The 18,178-nt window shown below is 39.2% G+C and overlaps 1 protein-coding gene across 1 annotated transcript; it reads right to left on the bottom strand.

Moving 5' to 3' along the window:
* Window positions 1-1,112: 1,112 nt before the first annotated feature.
* On the bottom strand, window positions 1,113-17,725 carry LOC146506377 (uncharacterized). The gene is made up of 18 exons (XM_085180485.1): window positions 15,669-17,725; window positions 14,699-14,850; window positions 13,820-13,973; window positions 13,425-13,617; window positions 12,911-13,005; window positions 12,566-12,752; window positions 12,217-12,314; window positions 11,948-12,101; window positions 11,746-11,864; window positions 10,596-10,763; window positions 10,079-10,192; window positions 9,594-9,640; window positions 9,225-9,339; window positions 6,797-7,844; window positions 6,533-6,687; window positions 5,728-5,797; window positions 5,437-5,638; window positions 1,113-4,176 (listed from the first exon to the last, which is right to left on the bottom strand). Exons 1-18 carry the CDS (start codon window positions 15,811-15,813, stop codon window positions 3,685-3,687), a joined length of 3,708 nt encoding a protein of 1,235 aa, XP_085036611.1. The 5' UTR covers window positions 15,814-17,725; the 3' UTR covers window positions 1,113-3,684.
* Window positions 17,726-18,178: the final 453 nt, after the last annotated feature.

The raw sequence follows: 18,178 nt of genomic DNA, 5'->3' as shown, positions 1-18,178 counted from the left end.
GTGTATCAACCTGAACTTACTGAATGAAAAGCTCCATACTGGCTTATGTAACCTTTCAGACATGCTATATTTTTCCACACATTACGTATTACTTTGATGGTACTTTTAACATGTCAGATGGTTAGATTTCTCTAGAGTGAATAGCTGCTTAACAATTAACAATTTATTTATATTAGATAGGATATTTCTGTATATATATCTTCTGTAAGCTCGATTCCACCACCTGGCCGGGGCCTTTCTGTGGGGAGTTTGCAGGTTCTCCACGTGTTTGTGTGGGTTCTCGCCTGCTTCCTCCCACAGTCCAAAGACCTGCAGTTAGTGAGGTTAGGTTAATTGGTAATTCTAAAGTAGTAATAGGTGTGGATGTGCATCTCTCTATGTGTTAGCCCTGCGACAGGCTGGCGACCTGTCCAGGGTGTACCCTGCCTCTCACTTTCTGGTAGCTGGGATAGGCTCCAGCCCCACCCTGTGACCCTGACAAGGACAAGCAGAAGAGGCTGGATGGATATTTTCTATATATTATTATTGCTAGCACATGCCCATACTACATTAGTGTTGGGCCTTTTTGCACTGATGAATAGGAGCGGTAGATTTTATTAATATGTTTTTAAAAATTTGCCCATTGATGACATAAATTAGATGTGGATATAAAGGAGATGTTTTTGTCGTAAAATGAACATAGTACAATAAGGTGTTAAAGGTGCATAAAGGCTAAAAACAAGTCATTTTCATCTGTTGTTAGGTGGCTGCAGGGCAATGAGATGACATCATAATACAGCATGCATAATTCAACTTCTGTGAATACAAATTAAATGTTACTGTCATGAAATAATAATAGTATAAAGCATAAATGCTTAATACTGATCATTGTTCCTCATTGCTGATTGGCTGTGAGGCAACATTTTGATGTCATACTATCTGCAATAGATAAGAACCTTCAGAGGCCTTTTTGGATGTACTTTTGGTTACTCCAGTCCTGACCCTGTGGGATGAGTTAGCTATCAAAGACACACAGATTTTATTTATTATAACATGATCAGAAAATATTTTGTTAACCAGTTTAATAAACATTTTCACATATAAAAATCATGAATATTTTACAGGTTAAGCTATAAGGGCCAAGGCTTGTTTTTAATCATCTTGGTTTGGCAGCTCCTTTGATTGCTGTTGAAAGTTATTGATTCCATAAAAATTGCAGCATATATCTTAAGTCACTTTTTTGTATGGTTTTTCATATAAAATCATTGTTCACTAGCAAGAGGGGAGAATTTAGGCTTGATTAGCACTGTGTTGCTGCTACAAGGCGGAAGAGATCCTCAGTGGCCATTGTTGCAGAGCAAGACCAGAAAATTGCACCACACAGTCTGTCTCAAGAAGTTTCTTAACTGTGTTGAATCGGTTGACTTTGTGGATTTTGTGGAGAGTTCAGCTTGATTTTACAGAGAAACAAATATTCACTTTCACATCAACATCTCTTCCTAGTTAGGAATTACTGATTAACCCATGAGACTGTATTCTGGCATGCTCCACTTCAGAAGGACACTGCAATACAAACCAACAACAAAGTTGAATTTTAGTTATGAATAGTTCATATGAGTGGCTGCCCCGCAGTTTGATCTAACCTGTGTTATAGATATCAGACTACTCAAAGAAATCAACACATGGACACAGCAAGGGCCTAGTCAAGTTAATCTTGTCTCCCTATTCAGTTGTGGCTCTCTTCCCATTTTATTGTGTTGAAGACACAATAAAATGTGTCTTTTCTGTTCTTTTCTGTATCTTGTGCCTAGATTAGTTTCCTCCACAGTTATTATGTCAGTAATTCCCAGTTGAGTTCTCACCCATTTGAGATCCACTTGTCTTCCTTTTTCCTTTTTTAAAAATAATTTTCCGTGTTCTCCCTCATGCTCTTTATAATGTGTCTTTTCGGGTTTTTTTAAACAATGTATTTGCATGTTTTTCTTTTTCTGTTGCCCTTTAAGCATAATTTTAACCTAAACAGTTCCAGATAAAGTTTGAATGACTGTCTCCTTGCCGAAAGATATGAAAACAATATCATGGTGTGCAGAAAGCTTCTTGCTAGCATCTTAGCATCTTGTTAGAGTGGACACACAGTGCATACAGGATATGGACTCATGAAGCACATGGTGACAGTTACAGCTTTTTAATGAAGTAATGCAACTAACATTTTAACAGCATGAAGGTGTTCCTCCAGTGTAACTCTTTTTTTGTGTACTGCCTACATGTTCACTGACATACCAGCTACCATCCTTTGGTTTCAAAAAGGTGTAACAGTCAACCTCAACATAATGATGAGTCATGAACCAAAACAGGTTTGTAGGACTGGATCACAAAAAAATTGCAAAGCATGTATCCTTGGCTGTTTAACAGAAAAAGACACAAATTACAGTATTTTTACTCAAGCTACCCTACATCCATTTAGGCCTGTAAAACAGATAAATTCATACTACATATACATTTTCTCTTTCACGGTTAAAGAACAAAACAAAAACAAAACAACCTGACAGTAAACGTAGCCAATAAAGAATAACACATAAATTGTGCCCTAAAGCTAATAAATACATATATTAAGAAAAACAATGTGAATGCTAATACTGAATATTTGCTTCCTTAGTCAGCTGTTTTACATTCATTTTGGGAAATGTATTTGTATTCCTTGGCAAAAAGTGTGCATGAGGATTCCATTCATGCATCAAGTATGCAGCTAAAGCCAAGAAAACGTTAGCACTGTTTGATTATGACAACTAGAAACTGGGAAATCTGCTGACACTTACCTCTACTCGTCAATATTTAACAGATTTAATCTAGGTGTGTTAAATCTTTGCACAAACATAAAACTGTTTTGCACAATTGCTCTGAATAGCACCTGTGACACTGCACAGATGTGTAAGTTGAACTGATAAACTGTGGTTTCATCAGCAACTACTGATGATGGCACATCATTATCTATAGCAAGTTTAGCTGGCCTTTCTGCTGCTTCTAGTTTCATACTTAATGGCAAAGAGAACTGAGTTATTATAATGTGTTCTTTTGCAAATTACTCGGGTGTCATATTACTTTGTCTTTTGCTGCAACTTTGCTCACTTTGTCACTTGCGGCATTTTCACACCTATAGGTGTTTGACTCTGGTCTGCATCACTTTTTTTCACATTTGTTTTTTTTTCACACAGAAAAAACCTCTAAATGAACTCCAAGAGAAATATAATATTCTGCTTATCACCAATGGTGTAAAACACTCTTAAATGTGATTTGGATCAGCTAGCATCTATGCATTCCTAACTCCACACCATCAAGCTAGCCAAAACTTTTGTTCCCATTTCACTTAATGTGTGCCAGCACTGAAGATGGTAAATGGTAAATGGACTGGTTCTTATATAGCGCTTTTCTACTCTGTCCGAGCACTCAAAGCGCTTTATACAGCTAATTCATTCACCCAATCACACCCATTCACACAAGCACTTCTAATCTTAAGTGCTAAGTATCTAACATTCATACACATTCACACTCCGATGGATGCATCGGAGAGCAACATGGGGTTAGTATCTTGCCCAAGGATATTTGGCATGCAGACTGGAGCAGCCTGGGATTGAACCACTGACCTTCTGGTTAGTGGCTGATCCGCTCTGCCACCTGAGCTACAGCATGATTTGTCCTATAATGTAGCTATTTACACTGATGCAGCCTGGAAGCTGACTGATCATTCTCCTGGCTGTTAGCTAACGTGGGGCTAAAAAGAGGTGCAGTCACTGCTGAGGAGTTTGAAACTGAATTAATGTGAGTACTAGTCCCTACTGCCATTGGAGCAGTAGCTGCAGGGTGAAAATGGACATCAACAGCTACTGTGGTGAGGCCCACAGAGACGTTGTGAGACAGCAACAGTGGAGGGTTGCCATGTGAGATGCTGAGACTGTGGTGGATAGGTGCAACGCATGGCTCAGCACTCTGCAGTGTTAAAGAAGAGTGCACGCTTTCCTCCCGCCTGGATGGTGGTGATGGGGAAGGAGAACGGGAGATTAAGGGTGAGGGAGGAGGCAACGTGTCCTGGCATGGGCTTTGGTTGTCTCCTCTGTTACTGGTCCAATCCTCTGTACAGTGCACCTGAATGCTGGGCTGGGACAAACTGCACCCTTTCTCCTCCTCCAGAGAAGGATCAATCTGAAAGTAGAGAGGATTTGTTAATAATAACATAAGAGAAAAATGTTTAAAATGCATTGAAATCATTACACTGTTGCCACATTGTTATCTTTAAAGACAACTCTGATGATTGAGCATTTTATTACTATAAGGCTGTTGGTTTAGTCCTTGCATGTGCCAGTTTAAATTAAATGGAGACAGTACTTTTTTTATTATCTTAATGGTTTGTTCTTTTTATTAAACTGTGCAAACTGTGACCGTTTGTACACTTATATAGGGTTTTAGCTCCCCCTATAGGTTATATACTATGCCACAGTTGTTAGTTAAATAAACAAAGCTGGATATGCTGTTTTCATAACTAAATATAATAATTTCTAATATTTATCATTAACAATGTGACCCATCCAACCATCCTCTTCCAGTTATCCGGGCTGGATGGAGTGGGTGGAGATGAGTTTCTGGGGTGATTTGTGACAGAAGGATCGCAGCAAGGGGCAGCAATCAGGTTTTTATCTTCTATGTAAAGCATATGTGCTATTTAAATAAAATTATCATTGCCAAGAGGGAAAGCACTGACAAAAAGACAAGAGACAGAGCGAGAGGTGGTAGACGTGAAGATGCTCAAATTTTGACTGAAAGTGACCAGGACAAAATTAGAAATGAGTATATTGGAGGGACAGCTCAGGTTGACCAGTTTGGAGACAAAGTTAGAGAGGATAGGGTGAGATAGTTTGGATATGTGCAGAGGAGGGATAGTCAATATAGTAAGCAAATATGTTAGTATTTTATGTTAATATGGAGCTGCCAGGCAGGAAGAAAAGGGGAAGACCCTAGAGAAAATTCATGGAGGTAGAGAAAGAGAACATAAAGAGGGTTGGAGGGTGTGAGGGATGGGCTGAGATAGAGGCAGATGATCTGCTGTGTTGACCGCCTAAGAAGTCCAAAGAAGAAGAGGAATCATCAGTGGTTGTTCTGGACCCTATCCCAGCTGTCACAGGGTGAGAGGTGGGGCACACCTTGGATAGGTCACCAGTCTGTCAGAAGGCTATCATGCCTGTGGACTGTGGAAGGAAGCCGGAGAACATGCACACTCCAAGATCCACACAGAAAGGCTGTTGCTGTGGCTCGGTGGATTCAACCTTCTTGCTGTGGGACAATGGTGCTGATGACCATACTATTGTGTTGCCTCAATAAATTTGTAACTTTCTTAACTTCCCCTTGAACACGGATAAAAATGTCTGGATACATTTTTTATGGTCAAGTGTTTCTGTGTTACCAGACCTTGGTGTCAAGAATAGGCTCAGGGTACGTCTCTACAGTGACTGAGTGGTTGTCCAGAGAGCGCTGGGTATCCTCTTGTAGTTCATCAAACGTGCGCTCCATCTGCACCGTAACCAGGCTGGGCCCTGGGGGTCTGGCTCTGGTTTCTGATGTGTTGGGGCTCTGTTCAATCACTGCAACACAGTCATCATCTTCAAACGCTCTGCATAAGACATACAACACTTGGTATTAGAATGCAGAAAGATGGGTTGTGAAGGCTAATTTATTTTTTTATTCTGAGAAGTAGAGTACCTGTTTTCATATGTACGTCCTGCAGCTCGACGTTCAGCATGTCGTATGGGAACACCTAAATTCCTCTGAGCTGTCAAAGACATGTAATGTGGTTTTGACGTAATAATAAAAAGTAACATTTGGGTTAAAATGCTCTACATATGTGCTTTCTGGTAGAGTGACACAAGTGGATCAATTACCTGTTTAAAATAAAGCTAATTTAGCTTACCTTGGCAAAAAGATATAAGAGGTAACCAGACTGTGTTCAGTGTTAAAAATTCATCTGAAAGCACATGTAGAGCTCAGTTATTATTATGTTATATCATTTTTGTTTGAGCCAAGTATATATGGAAAACCTGCAGTTCTTTAAATGGCCACTTGAGGGTGGCTCTTTAAGCGAGTTAATTCATAAACAAGTCAATGTTAAAATGCCCAATGTATTGAAAGTCAAAATACAAATGTTCACTTCCTGGTTTTACTCTCTATAGTTTAATTATAGTTTAATTTTACTAGCCAAACCTAGCACTCTAATACACAGTTAATTACAACTTGTTACACTAGCACCTCACTTGCTAGCCAGTGCAGTGTTGGTTAATAACGTTCTATCAATTCCATCAAGATTCATCCTCTTTCACTTATCCAATTCAGGGTCGAGGGTGGGCTGGAGTCTATCCCAGCTACCATAGGGTGAGAGGTGGGGAACTCCCTGGACAGATCACCAGACTGCCTCAGCTTCACCACCCCAATCATTTCGATTTTGCCAAAATATGGTCATGATTTTAGGAAAACCAAGATACTAGCATTTCATGCAGGGCGGATTGCTGACCTGCTCGGCTTGTTGGTGCGGGTTCATTCTTTTGTACCACAGAATAGAAGGTAACAGTGATAAAGATGAAAGCCAAAGATACACCCACTCCCACCACAATGGGGATGTCATGTTTTTCCAGCACAGGCAGCCATGATGGTGATTGCTGCTTCACTCTGAAATGGAGAAGATAGTGACTTATTGATGTTTTATTACTTTTATTCCCTAAATGTAATAAACTCGGGTGAACTATTTATCAATCTATCATCTTTTTATTTTGCCTACCTGGGATCATTGCTAGTCATGGGTGACTGGGAAGTGTTCCTTTTCAACCAGTCTGTGAGCTCTGGCTGAACTGGATGACTTTCATGAGTAGTATTCAGCCAATGTGACCCGTTGACCTGTTGGACTACCTCAGGGTCTAACAATGAAGGATGGAGGGCCTGATCGGAAGGGTGGATGGTGGAGAATGGAAGCTTTGAATTTTGTGTTGGAGATGATTCAGGTTGGGTTTGAGAAAGTTTGGAACTGGCTGAAGGTGTTGTTGTTGAAAGATGAATTTTGGATATTGAAGGCTTGGGGATTAAAGAAGATGGAAGTTCTGTTGAAGGCAGATTATACTGAATTGTAGAAAGCTCAAGATGAAACTTTGGTAAAAAACTTAAGGTAGAGGAGTGTTGAGGATCAGTTTGAGTTGTTTGTGAGAGAGTTGGTGAAGGTTGCAAAGGCTGAAATGATGATGTTTTATAGGCAACTGTCAGGGTGACTGAATCGGAGTGTCTCATCTTAGCGTGGGTAACAGGATTTGGTGTTGGAGTTGTCATGAAGGGGTCCGATTTTAGAAAGCCAAAAGGTCCAGTAGCACGTAGCTGAGATGGTTGCTGAGTTACTGATGTCTCTGCAATTTGATTAACTTGAGGCAAAGAATGGTCCTGAGAACTGGGCACTATAAACAACTTGTTACTGGCTGAATGCTGAAATTTTGATGGCATTTGTCTCAAATGGGATCGACTTTCACTGAATGGATGCTGAAGGGTTTCGACCAACACTCCACTAGTTACTTCAGGTGCCAAGCTCTGTGTTGCAGCTGGTTCAGTGTGTGAAATAAAATGTGGTTTAATGGTCATTGGTACTTGGGTGTGTAGAGCTTCTGATTGGAGGTTCAGATGAAGAGGAGGCTTGATCTGACTGAGTAACGACTGGGTGGAATTGGTTGTTGGCTGTTTCAAATGGTGATGTAAAACATGGGCAAGCGTCCTCAATGGCATATTTAGCTCAGCCCCGGCTTTTCTTAGAAATGTTGGAAGTGTAGTTGCACTGTCTGGCTTGGTACCTGTAAATATTAAAAAAAGAATTTATGCTTTATTTTCTTTTATATATCCTAAACAATTTTATGTTGTGTGTTATTATTATGTGTCGTTCAGAGGGAAAAAAAATTGGATTTCATCTGAAGGGATCCAGCCATACATTTTGTAAGCAGATCGATTAGTAACATGCGCACCAGAATAATGCCTCTCATAATTTCCATGTCAATTTTGAAATCTGAGCAGAAAAAACTCCTGCAGCTCTTATAGCAGGATTATTTGGCATTTAGCACTTTTTTTTTAGCTTTTGGATGTCCTGACACATCTTTTTTTGTCTTGTGGCAATGGTAACAGACACAAAATTGAAATGATACCTTTATCCTGGAAAGTTTGTGAGAACTTCTGGTTACCCAACTTCTAACTATACCATCGCCTGACTCCGGTACACCATACCGTACAGCAATTAAACTGGAAAAGCCACTGAAGCGGCTCAGACCAGGCATGAATAATAGATATTACAAAAATGTATATATTGCACGTTTGCTTCTTCCTCTGATGTTAGACTAAAGGCAGATAATTGTTTTGTATGACTCTTTAAGTCCCAGCTTTAAGTCACACAGATCTTGACTCTTTGGCAACCACAGGTTGCTAGGGAAAATTCAATATTCTTGACCAGTTGGTAAGTGGTTGCGTCAAAAAACCTCCTTGGTCGCTAGCAGATTGCTGCTTTCACCCATAGTTTTTTTGAAAAGCTTTGGGGTCAAAGCTGTGCCTTACAGCTCCAACCAACACGTTTCAAAAGAGGATACTTTTATTTTCAATTCAATTCAATTCAATTTTATTTGCATAGCACCAAATCACAACTACAGTCGCAAAAAAATCCAACAATCATATGACCCCCTATGAGCAAGCACTTTGGAGACAGTGGGAAGGAAAAACTCCCTTATAACAGGAAGTAACCTCCATTTGTGTCACACTGTTTCAGTACTGCTTGGTGAGTGATGGTGAAAAAGTTGGTGTCTCCCATGCAAACTGCAGCTGACCACAGCAATCTGCTGGCAACCAAAGTAATTGCAACAAGGTTTTCATTGAGGATCTGAATCCCTCTTTGTGACCAATTTTACCTAGCAACTGCCAGCAACCACTAAAAACTTCCAAAAACCACTCACCAGCTGATCTGAGAATACACATTTTTCCTTAGTGACCTGTGGTTGCCAGGGGTAGTCACTCACTGGTCTCTAGGCCTGTATGACTGAGACCTTACCACTGCTTTCAGCCATATTCATTTTACCTTATAACTTTATAGCACCGTGTTTTAGCCTGTTAACTTGTAACTATATATTTGTTATGTTGAATGACCTACACAACACATGACTGGAGCTAAGTTGTTTTTTTTTTTAAATACATACATGTTGTTTCATTATGCTTTTCCTGTACATGTGGATAACGTGTTGTTTTAAAGCGCTGCTCGGCTACTGAGTCGCTCCACTTGGAAGCTGGACGTTGTTCATTATCGCTGGTGCTCTAAAAAATATTCAAAGCACTGATTATTTTCAGAGGAGACACATTTGACACAGTCAAAAATGAGTAAGTCCATAGACCAAATAATAAACAGGGGTAGACAATGCATGACCATCACATGATCTGTGTGAAAAAAATGCACTTAGAGAATTTGCAGCTTCTACACTGGAACTGCTAATGAAAATAAAACCAAGGTCTAGCAAAATGATTTGAGAACAAAATACACAAGCAAAGACTTCCACATCCTCAATACTCACAGCAGACAAAACCAGTCTTGTCTGTTTGCCTCTATCAGAAGGTCGATCTTCAGCATAAGACAAAGGATGACATGAAAGAGAATCAACAAGCAAATGACACTTGGGTATATGGGGTCAAAGAAGTATTTTGTTCTTTAAGTATGCACTGTGTGATTGCAGAACTTCACCCACTCTAAATGACCAGAAGACAGTTGCGAGAAGGAGAGAGAAGTATCTGAGTGACCCACATTTATTATACTGATCCAAACATACACTGATAGTCATGAAAAACATCTCAATGTCCTAAAAAAAACTAGTCTGACCCCTCACAAAGCCTTGATCTCAACACATTGGAGTCTGTCACTTCAATTAAATTGCCAAATTGTTCATACATTTTACATCCTCATTTTTGTTCATAGAGCTTTACCATTGCATACCAAATGCAGGTATGATTTTAGTAATATTGCCACTGAGAAGAAATAACATGAGGTGGTAAATCAACACACCTGTGATGATGAGGATCATCCGTTTCTGATGTCGTCCTGCTCGGTTCTCAGCTGTGCAGTAATACTCTCCTGCATCAGAGTACTGCACACTGGAAATATGCAGGGACCCATCTTCTGCAAGCCAGAAGACCAAACATTATAAAACACAAAGAGCTGAGATCTCACATACTGTTTAGAAATTAGAAAAAAAAAATCTGTATACTTCCATCTCTGCCGAGAATACTACTTATTTTAAATGCTAAAAACAACAATGATGGACCTGGTGATTAAAATAAATGCTGAGGAAGTTCAAGCTGCAGCAACACTTGTGGTATATAGAACAACTCTACTGCTTGACTGGATCTGTGGCCTTAATCAGGGTCATTAAGCAATAAAGTTGTTCTATGTGTTACATTAACTTATCCAGATTTTATTCTCTTCCACATACCTATGAAGTAGGGGACGTTGTGCCTGAAACGGTTACTCTGTTTTCATGATGAAAAGTAATGCAGAATGACTCCAGACAAACTAGACTCACCATCTATGTGTCTGCCTTCGGTGGTACTGATAGGGGACTGTGGCTCTGTTCTGCCCCTCGTCCAGGTGTATGTGATAGGGAGAATCCCCATTGCTCTGCAGGGCAGGACCACTAAAGTCCCAATCATGTAGGTCACCTGATCTTTAAAGACCACTATTAAAGGGCTCACTGGCCCAAGCAGAGGGGAAAATTGAAAAGACAATATCAAAAAAGTCACATAAAGCTCATAGAAGTGCCTTAAAGAAATAACACATACAAGAACTGTTCCCCTATAAAGATTTTAGTAACTATGTAAAATTTTGAGGACACGGCATGTTCTGCTACCGGGACTATGACTCTTTAGAATGATTTTATGAAACTAGCAATGTGTGCAGATGGCAAATAAAATGACAATTTCATTCAAATGGTCTGTTACTTTGATCACATTTGCAAGACTGGATTTCAAGGTGATCTCCATGTCCTTTAATTTCAAATTTGTAAGACGTTTGTACTACACAAGAAAAATTTCTCAGTTTCTTTCCTGTGTATAATTCAGTTCTTTTAGAAGGACCCTGGATCAAAGGCTTGGGTGCAAGCATGTACTTTTCTATAATATGAAAAAAGTTTTTTTCTTTTCTTTTCTTTAATGCATTTCAGCTTAATACCTATTAGATAAGTATTCATGATTTTTCATTTTTGCAGCCTAGTTTTCCTGCACTCTCAAAATAGCTGACATGTTAAAATGAATGATCACACACACTTGTTGATCTGCCAATGAGGACCACACCCATGCTTTGATAATATTATGTACACTATATGAAGATACATTATAGGGAATTACAAATTCACTGCAACTTAAAAGCAATGTTAAATAAGGGCATAAAGCAGAGGGACACCAATCCCTTTGCCTTCCTGGCTAGGGTTTGCTTTTTTTAGTACACTTATCAGTGGGTCAGACCAAACTCATATCTAAATCCTCACCTTCATTATGATCTAAAAGCTTTGCATTAACAAGAACATACCTGTCGTCATACCTAGTATTGAACCAACCACAACATCTAAAGTGTATAAATGCTTAGTAAGTATCAGGCACATGCTCCTGACTTGACTTTGACTCGTCTATTGATCTGAGGAGTAAATACATTGCAAAACAGCAAGGTTTAAAATTTACCAGCAACTCTCAGGAGTGCTGTGCCATGGCTTTGTCCCAATGTGTTGGACGCCTCGCAGACATACACCCCCTCATCGTAGCTCCGGACTGACTGGATGTAGAGAGTGGCATTTCTCTGTCTGAATAGGAAACATGAAAGCTGCCATATATTATGAACTGCTTGTGTACGAAATTTTCAAAAAGTCAGAACACTGTAACTTACCCCAATGCAATTTTGCCTCCTGTCTGCTTGGTGTGGCCTCTTTTCATCCAGCTGATGGACGGTAAAGGGTGGCCAGACACCTGACATTCCAGCACCACCTGAGCACCCAAAGGCACCGTCAACACCTGGGGCCATAGCTTGACGGATGGAGGGGCTGTCAGGAAGGGAAAGCACTGTCTGGAATATTATTATGCACCTATACATATATATATATACATGTATATATACATTTCCAGTGAGATAGTAAGGAGGGCTGCCAGATGTCATACCCAAAACAGTGAGTGTTGCTCGTCTCGAGGTAAGAGATCTTTGAAGATGGGTGTTTGAGGCCCTGCAGAAGTAGCTGCCACTATCGTGCTCCTGCACACTACAGAGAAAATTATGAAAAGGGTCAGCAGAGCTTTTAAAAACAAAAATCAGCTGCCTGGAGCTGTATTTAAAGGCACAATTTTATAACTCTAGACTTCATGTTAAGCGCTAAACATACCGTAAACAATGCAAATTAACTAAAGTAAACCATTTACAAGTTTTGGCCCAACTAGTTTTAATTTATACACAATTCTTGTGTTATATTTAATTTATCTAGTCATATAGTAATGAGGCATGAACAATAAAGACCTGTGGATGAAGAGGTCTCCACTGGGCAGCATTGTTACATTTTCAGTGGGAGTGAGAAGCCGGTTGTTTTTAAACCAGGACACCTGCGCTGCTGGTCTGCTGTACGGAGGCCTACAGGTTACCGTAACATTTTTGCCGCTCTTCACCGTTAGATTTGTGGGCTGCTGCACGAAACTCCAGTCCATTTCTGTAAACACAAAATGTAAATCACTAATAAGTTTGGACATCTGCTCTTATTGGATTTTGCTGAATTTTACAGGCATGGAATCTGCTGAAGCAGAAACCTAAACGGTTTTAACAAAGCAATTCACTTGCTTGAGTTAAACAGTTCAGAGTTTACAATACCAGCTGGAAGTAGGAAGGCTGGCTGCGACCTGATTGTCTCTTTCTGGTTTGATGCTTCACAGTGATACGAGCCCTCATGCTCCTTGCTCACATTTCTGGAGAAGACAAACACAAAAAATATTTTAAATGTAATTTTAACATTTAGGGATTCTTTTTGATTTTGTTTGCTTTTTTTTCCTTCTTCTTAGACTCATGTGCAGCCAGTTTAGAAACACTAATTAATATTTGAACTGTGGGAGGAAGCCAGAGTTCCTGGAGGGAACCCCCCAGTGGCAGATTCAAACACAACAGGGAATACAGAATATTTACAGAAATGTCTTCTTTCTCTAAAACACCCAATCTTTATCCTTCCTCTTTATCCTTCCTTCTTTTATGCACCAGTAAGAACCAGAAACTATTATATTTGTTCCAGAAGAAAAAAGACAAAATCTTTGACTGTATTATCAACTGTCAACCACAGTTGGAGTTGAACAATAAAGAATTAATATTCCTGTTCTGCCATGCAGTGTTGGACCTGAATGTGAGCAGCTGTCCATTGTTTTGGAGGCTGAACGAGCCGGAGCAGTTCATCAGGAGGCACCCGTCTTTGAACCAGTGCACCATGGGAACAGGGAAGCCAAGAACACTGCAGTGCATGGAGACTTCAGTTCCTATAGCAACAGTGATGTTGTCAGGGCCCTGGATGAACTGCAGCCTCCGAGGGATCCCTGCAAGGCGGACAGTCACAGTAAGATACTAACCCTCTGCAAACACACACAAGTATGATAAATTAGTTTAGTTGTTTGTTTTGTTTAATTAAAGCAGTATTTTTTTTTAAAACCAGAGAGCTCAGAATTTATATTTAATAAACTCTCCTGGATCAGCTGCAATTTGAAAATTTGTCAATGTGAATTAAAGAAAAAGCCTCACCCTGCACAGTAAGTCTGGCTTGTCTGCTCTTCTTGCTGATGTTCAGTGAAGGATTGTGTGTGACACAAACGTAAACCCCTTCATCTTCTAATGTTACGTTGAAAAGATGAAGTGTGCCTGACGTTTTCTTCTGGTGGCCACCTCCATATTCACCCTGAGCAGGATGACACATACAGTATGGAAAATATGTCCAATATCAAAGTTAAAAGAAACAATGTGTATTTTTCCGTTTTATTTTTGCCCTGAGTGAAATAAAAAGTGTTTTTTCTCATGAGGCTTTCAGAGTCTCCTTGAGGTTTGTGAGTTCTTCAAATCAATTTCTATTTGTAAGGTTGCCCAGCATTTAAGTCAGCACTGTGTTCTGTGTACAAGCTCTCCAGACAGAAAATTTTGCCTCTACAAAAAAGTTGCTATAGCAGTTTCAGTAAATGCTGTTTTAAAAAAAAAGAAAAAGAAAAATCAGGGTAATCAAACTCCTAATCAATTGGGGTTTTTTTATATAATGAAGACACCCAAGAGAGAAACTAAAGCCTGATCTGATTATAGTAGTTTCCAGCAGTGCAGGTGGATGCCTTACACATGAAATTTATTTCCAACCATCAAGTTGAGGCTCAAACCATGACTTTAAAATTCACAAGAAAACTGTTAAAAACATGAATTTGAGAATGAAATTGGCCTTTCATTAGCTTAGATTTCTCTAAACTGCAGAAGAAATGCAAAGTGTAAAAACTGTTCTCCATGCTATGCCTGATTATTGTCTTGGAGTCTAATGGAGACTGTTACTACATTAATATCTACCAGATATATTTACTGCTTTTTGTCCTACTCTGCAAGAAAGTAGTCTTTGATGCTCTTCTAAAATCCAAAGTTGTTTTTTACCTGAATCTGTCTACCTCTTGTGACCACCTTTCCATCTTTGAGCCATGTGATGCTTGCAGGAGGTGAACTCTCCCCTGATACACACCGGAGGAAAACTCCTTCTCCTTCTCTGACTGTCTGGTCCTGCGGACTGAAGAAAACATCCTCCAAACCTGGAACAGACACAGTGTATCCATTCAGTGTGCTTTGAATATGTTATTCAATATTTTATCCAGCACTAGTGGAAGTATTCAAAATATTTACTTAAAGTAAAAGTATTGATATTACAGATATGGTCAGGTGAATGTTAAAACTAAAACTTAACTTAAACTAAAACTGTTAAGCCTTGCACTGTATCATCAGTTTGATATAAATGATGTGTTCATGTTGTTTTGCAGGGGACACCAACTAATGGTTATTTTCTTACTTGAATAGTAATAAATTGATAATTTGCTGATGTATTTCTTCAGTCAGCAAATACAGATGATAAAATGTGAGCAACTTATCAATTTTACCCACAGCTGATAGTTTCACTGTTGCTGAACCAGAAGTTAAAGCTTTCGTTTATTAGTAATTTCAATATTTGAATAGGATGGTAAAGGCATCTTCTTTAAGAAACCGGAACAATTATTATTATTATTAGTAGTAGTTTTATTATTAGTGTATACATTTAAGAGTATATTCTCATGAGAGAATATGTCAGTTGTATGATTGTTTCCTTTTTTGTTTAAAAGTTTAAAAGTCATTATAAATGTAGTGTAATAAAACATACAAATAATCCTCTGGAAGAAGCATAAGTGTAAAGTGCCATAACAGGCTACAGCACAAGTACATCTAAGCTTTACTTAAGCACAGTGCTACCACATTTCAACATTTTAATAAAAAAATGGTCATTTTTTAAATTTAGTGGCATTTTTATTGACCAACAACGCTTCTTTTGACTTTATCTCGTGGCCGAACTCAATAAAAACAAAAGAGTAGATGGACTCACCAAATTTGGATGAGACTGCCAAGCCAGACAGGATGAGTAAGCAAAGATGGGAAGTCATCTGTGGGAGCAAACAGATGGAGACACACACTTGCATCCTACTGCCGAGCTCCATGGGAGCCACTTGGAGACCAGCCTGCAGCTTCATCCATGGTGTCAGCTGGAAGAGTGTGCACACATAAAGGAGCTCTTATTTCTCTTTACTTACTATCATTGATGGAGACTGCACATTTACTGGCAGCACTGAGGTGTGTGATCTTCATTTGGCAACGGACACGCTAAAAAGGATCTTCAAAGCATCTCTGCAGCAGAGGCGATGCCTGCTGTGTATCGCGAACTGCAAAGGGTTAAGTTTAAGGAGGAGACAGAAGCGAAACGTGACTATAAACGGTTATGTTGTTCTGAAGGGGTTTTTATCAGCACTGTAGTGCTGTTGTTAAGCCACATGCAGACACACAAGAAAGCAAACAAATAGGTTTTTATAACACAAAGTTATCAACCAGTAAAAAATTTGGGGGGGATGAGGTTCAGTTTGGATAAACAAAACTGAGTAAACCTACTCAGTTATATTGACATGGTGTAACTTTTATATTAATGTTGTCCTTTTGATTTAGTATTAAAATAATGACCCATTGTTAGACACAGTGGGTTAGCTCATACCCAAGACATCACTTACCATTAACAGGCAGTAGTATATAGCGTCATATACTTCCAACTTTTAAATAACCAGAATATTTATTCATATTTTAAGGCAGTAATTCTCAGATTATAAGTGTTCAATCTGATGTAAAAAAAAATATATGATAGTGTTCCAGAGATTCTCCACAGTGATATGACTTTTATTTTCATACACTACACACCACAAAGAGTGAACCTGGTGTTGCAGAGAACCGTTTCTCATCAGTTTCCAGTAAATATATTCAGCAGATTAATTTAAAATCACTCCCTCTCTCCCTCTCTTTCTGTTAACAGCCTCCCCTCCCTTTCCCCCTCTGCTTCATTCCTATTTTGGTTGTGAGTCTGTGGTGCCGCAGTGAGCTCAGCTTTGTCCTCTTTAGTCCCTTGAATGGGCCCAGCCACTTTATAGAGCTCGCACCGTGGCCCTCCACTCAATGAAAGTGACATGAAAAGAGGCTGCGGAGCTTTGTACTGTAAAGATCAGTTATTGGTCCCTGCGAGGACAGCTACCCGTCTGATCGTATAGGCTTTCATGATCCTCAGTATGGCCATGTAAGGGCTCACCCTTTATTATTTGAATGTGATGATGAAGTTCCACGAGTGAACAATTATAGTATATAGTTAAAGCCAGACAGTGACAAAGTCAAAAAGCTAATAATGGATACATTTATTAGTATTTTTGGGATGATTTTTTAAGACAACCTCTGTATATAAAAAGCAGACTGCTCATGAATATATTAAAAAAAATCAGAAAATGCATTTAAAAAATACAAATGATTAAGCGGAGCTTGATGTCTGGTCTACTGCCATTAAATTATTGCAGAAGAGTGAGCCATAAGAAAACCAAACGGCGAACAAGCATCAGGAAGCAACTAACTTTGATATTTAAAAAAATGAAATAAAAATCAAAACAGTTCTATGATAATATTGACAGTGCCCGATTTTGCAAATTTGTCAAGAACACAACGCAATGAAAAAGTAGCAGATGAGACATTGGAGAGAGTTCACAGAAAATTGTATTCTAGGATTTTTCCTAGAATCACCAAAAAAGAAGACTCAGCAACAATGTTTCTTTCCACAATTCCTGATCTACTTTCACAAAAAAATAGTTCTAAGCAGATGGATTGGTCTACGTATTTCAGAAACTGTTGAACTCCCACACAATCATCTCTAGGGTTTGCAGAGAAAAAAGAGAAAATATCCAATGAGCAGCAGTTGCTTGGGTGAAAATGCCTTTTTGATGCCAGAAGTCAGAGCAGAATGGCCAGACTGCTTGACGCTGATAGTAAGACAATAGTGACTCAAATAACCACTTACTGTAAAATGACAGGATGCAGAAGAGCATCTCTGAACGCACAACACAGGAAAACGCACAACAGGAAAATGACTTGTCCAAATTTGGACAATAGAAGATTATCCTGACCTGATGAATCTCATTTTCTTCTGTGACATTTGGATGGTAGGGACAGAATTTGGGATAAGAAATATGAAAGCCTTGTATCAACAGTTCAGGCTGGTGGTGTAATGGCGCGGGGGAGATTTCCTGGTGCACAAACTGAGCATCGTTCAAACACCACAGCCTGTCTGAGAATTGTTACTGACCATGTCTGAAAGCAGCCATGTTTTGATGGCTGCTTTCAGCAGGATAACACACCATGTCACAAAACTCAAATCATTTAAAAACTGCTTTGAACATGACATTGACTCACTGTACTCAAATGGCCTGCACAGTAGATTCAAGATTCAAGATTCAAGAAGTAATTGTATCTGGAACCTACAGAGAACCCTTGGAATGAATCAATGAATCAATCAATCTAGATCAGCATCTTTAAGGA

This window comes from Neolamprologus multifasciatus, chromosome 12, assembly GCF_963576455.1.
Source record: "Neolamprologus multifasciatus chromosome 12, fNeoMul1.2, whole genome shotgun sequence".
NCBI classification, from domain to species: Eukaryota; Metazoa; Chordata; class Actinopteri; order Cichliformes; family Cichlidae; genus Neolamprologus; species Neolamprologus multifasciatus.
This window is presented reverse-complemented; position numbering and strand designations above follow the sequence as displayed.

Excerpts from the sequence above, each read along its gene's own strand:
- LOC146506377 (XM_085180485.1), bottom strand. The coding sequence starts at position 15,813 with ATGAAGCTGCAGGCTGGTCTCCAAGTGGCTCCCATGGAGCTCGGCAGT. Across the intron at positions 10,193-10,595 it reads CGAAGGCAGACACATAGATG|AAGATGGGTCCCTGCATATT; the intron begins GTGAGTCTAGTT and ends TCTGGCTTGCAG. Across the intron at positions 7,845-9,224 it reads AAAGCATAATGAAACAACAT|GTACCAAGCCAGACAGTGCA; the intron begins GTATGTATTTAA and ends TAATATTTACAG.